The sequence below is a fragment of the Solanum tuberosum genome, unplaced genomic scaffold (genome assembly GCF_000226075.1).
Source record: "Solanum tuberosum cultivar DM 1-3 516 R44 unplaced genomic scaffold, SolTub_3.0 scf00194, whole genome shotgun sequence".
In the NCBI taxonomy this organism is placed as follows: Eukaryota; Viridiplantae; Streptophyta; class Magnoliopsida; order Solanales; family Solanaceae; genus Solanum; species Solanum tuberosum.
This window is the reverse complement of record NW_006239120.1, coordinates 725,169-728,557: the sequence shown is the minus strand read 5'-3', so window position 1 is coordinate 728,557 and position 3,389 is coordinate 725,169. Positions and strand designations below refer to the sequence as shown.

The 3,389-nt window shown below is 43.5% G+C and overlaps 1 protein-coding gene across 1 annotated transcript; it reads right to left on the bottom strand.

Moving 5' to 3' along the window:
• Positions 1–1,224: 1,224 nt before the first annotated feature.
• LOC107062076 (uncharacterized) lies at positions 1,225–3,189 on the bottom strand. Its single transcript, XM_015312298.1, has 3 exons — positions 2,499–3,189; positions 1,896–2,448; positions 1,225–1,675 (listed from the first exon to the last, which is right to left on the bottom strand). The coding sequence occupies exons 1-3, from the start codon at positions 3,187–3,189 to the stop codon at positions 1,225–1,227; spliced, it is 1,695 nt and encodes a 564-aa protein (XP_015167784.1).
• Between the last annotated feature and the right edge of the window lie 200 nt (positions 3,190–3,389).

Sequence of the window (3,389 nt, the reverse complement as noted above, 5' to 3'; positions counted from 1 at the left end):
TCACGGATGGTCAACTTGTTGAGATTTATCCCTTTCTCTTCTCTAGCCATGGCCACGAACAGATTGTCTATTCCTTCTATGATGTCATCAACGCCAACTTGATCTGGAATCAAAGCTTGTTCTGGTACAAAGATTGTATCGCTTGACCCGTGACGGTCTCTTCCCGAGGCAGGCTCATATCCGAGTCCATTGGTGCCTCTCTGATGCTTCAACTGGATCGGCTCAACTATGCCATTGGACATAGGTCCATGTCCATTCTTAGGCTGATATACATACTTCAACATCTCTGACGCAACCATTTTCGCTGCACTTGACAACTTTGTATTACCTACCTCTGCTTCCTCACTGACTTTTATAGCTTGCATAATTTCCAAAGTGTGAAAGGTGGCTCCGTCTAACTCATCAGCGACTGGGATAGAATTAACAGAAAGAATGGGGTGACTGAGCTCTCTGTGGATGGTAACTTTTGTGCGACCCCACTCAAACTTTACACATTGGTGAAGAGTGGAAGGAACTGCTCTTGCCATGTGAACCCATGGTCTTCCAGCAACAGGTTGTAGTTGGATGATACATCCATCACATGAAATAAGATGGGGAATTAAGCTGGCCCCACCTGTAATGTGAGATAGATCTCTCCAATGACACTTGTTTGCGCTCCATCAAAAGCTCTAACTTTCACACGACTTTCCTTTATCTCTCCCATATTAACACCTACATCTCTCAAAGTGGTAAAAGGACAGATGTTGCATCTAAAACCACCATCAATTAGAACTCGATTCACAACCTTATCACAGCACTTGATTGCGATGTGAAGCACTTTGTTATGCCCAGCCCCTTCTGCAGGCAGCTCATCATCATGGAAAGAAATCTTGTTAGCTTCCACTATTCTTCCAATCGTTGAAGCTAAGCTTTCACTGGTGGTCTCTTTTAGAATATTCACTCTGTCTAACACTTCCAACAAAGCATTACTATGAGCTTAAGAACTCATAAGTAGAGACAAAATAGATATGTGGGCAGGCGTCTTCTTCAGCTGCTCTTCGACTGAATAGTCTTTAGGCTGCATCTTCTTCCAAAATTCTGCGGCTTCAGCATCGGTAACATTTTTCTTTGGATTATGTTCTTTTCCAAGAGTTATTTGATTTAGATCCTCTGGGGCATAACATCTCGCCGACCTAGTCATCCCTTGAGCCACGACAGTGTCAATCATCTTACCCTTCTGCGTGTTCAATAGTCCCATGGGACTGCTTTGGTGTCATATTCAGGCGTTTTAGCGATCAGAGTGGTCACTACAACTCTTGGGAGATATGTTTCGACAGTCAGAGGTTCCCTTAGTTGAACAGTGATAACAGGTTGCGTCGAAGATGTCATGGCATCTGGTTCATCTACGTCTGGACAGTCAGGGCCCCCATATTCTTCATCTAGAGTAACCATGTTGATTTCCCGATTCTCATGGTTTGGCAAGGGGTTGTTGTTCACATTGGGAGGCGCTGGAGTGCATTTGATTACTCCTCTTCTGATCAAAGACTCGATCTGGATCTTCAACCCATAATAATCTTCTGTGTCGTGTCCTTGGATTCCCGAGTGGTAAGCACATCGCTTGTTTCCTTCAAAATTATGAGGGATTGGATCAGGAAGTTTTCCTTCAACTGGTTGCAGCACTCCCGTTGTCCTCAACCTCTCAAATAATTGGGCGTAGGGTTCGTAAATCAGTGTGTAAGTGCGAGTATTTCTATTTTCAAGATTTGGACGTGGTCTCGGTGCATATGCTAGTCTATTTTGGTGGATTGGTGCTTGGACAAAGACATATGGTCTTGGAGGATTTTGGTATGCTAGTGCTCGGGGTGGATTATAGTGTGGTTGGGTATTATATACTGGGTATGGGAAGTATGAAGTACGCAGCGATTTGGGGATTACTAAAGTATCGGTGTGATGGTTTTTCTTGTATGTAAGTGACAGCTGAAACATCCTCCCTTTTCTTTTTGATGCCGCCAATGGAACCCGATTGTATAGCCCTACTTGCAGATTCCAATGCGACCATCGACTGAATCTTCCCAGATTTAACACCCTCCTCTATAAAGTCTCCTATCTTGACCAATTCTGCAAACTTCTGGCCCATCATGGACATCATCTTGTCGAAGTAGACACCATCTTGAGCTCGAATAAAGTACTTCGAGAGCTCACTCTCATCTAGTGGCGGTTGCACCGTTGCGGCCTCAGTTTTCCAACGTCGTGCATGTTCTTGGAAATTCTCATATGGCTTCTTCTGTATATTGGATAATGAGAGTCTGTCAGCAGTAATTTCAGTATTGAATCTGAAACGAGTCATGAAGTCCTCAGCCATTTCCTGCCAATCACGCCATTTGCAAGGGTCTTGGCGGGTATACCAGGTCAATGCTTCTCCAGACAGACTCCGGATGAACAACTTCATCCTCAGCTTCTCACTTCTCCCTACACCGATTAACTTGTCACAGTATGCCCTTAAATGTGCGTGAGGTCACCTTTTCCATCGAACATGTCAAACTTCGGTGGTTTGTACCCTACCGGCATGTCAATGTCTGGATGGATGCACAAGTCATCATAATGCAGACTCTTTTTTCCTCTAGTAACTGGTAAGCTTTTCAATACCTTTCTTAGACCCTGAAGCTGGGCATTTATCAATGTATCTTCTTTCATCTGGGTATCTTTCTCCATTTCTGCATATTGATCGACCTCATACGGGACATTAATAACTGCTGACACTGTGAAGGTAGGAGCTCGAGCGGTATATACGGGTGGAACATGTGGCTCATAGGGAGTGGCGACATGTGCCCCAAGTATCTGCTGCATTGTTGGTATGGTAGGGTCGTGATTCGAAAGGTCAGGAACGGTCCTAACTGCGGTTGGAGAAGCTGGTGAAACTCGACCTTGAGTTGGAGCATGTTGAGTTTGTTCTGGCTGATTTGGCAAGTCGACAGAAGGCAAGTCAGCTTTTGCGAAGTAGATAGGCGTCTTGAAAGTAGGGAAAGTGGTAGCCGACAGTTTGGTCAAGTCTCGCACTTGGCGTAATTCTTCCCTCAAGATCTCTAGTTCATGCTCCATGTGAGCCATTTTCTCTTCATTTTGGATGTCTACCATGTTTCGAGAACCTTCGGAGTTCTCAATAGGTATCATTATGTTTGCAGCAGCGTTGAAGTCGTCTTTATCAGTCATCTTTCTTTTTGATCGAAGGTTGTATCGTGAGTCAGTCAGTTTGCAAGTCGACATAAATCAATGTACTTTTGGGAATAAATGATGAAAAAGAAAAGGAAACAAAGAAAAAATGTTTTAACAATATTGATTTGAAAAGTGATAATAACAAATATATTTTCATAAAAGTTGATGTAAAGAATAAAAAATAGGCCTAGCTATTG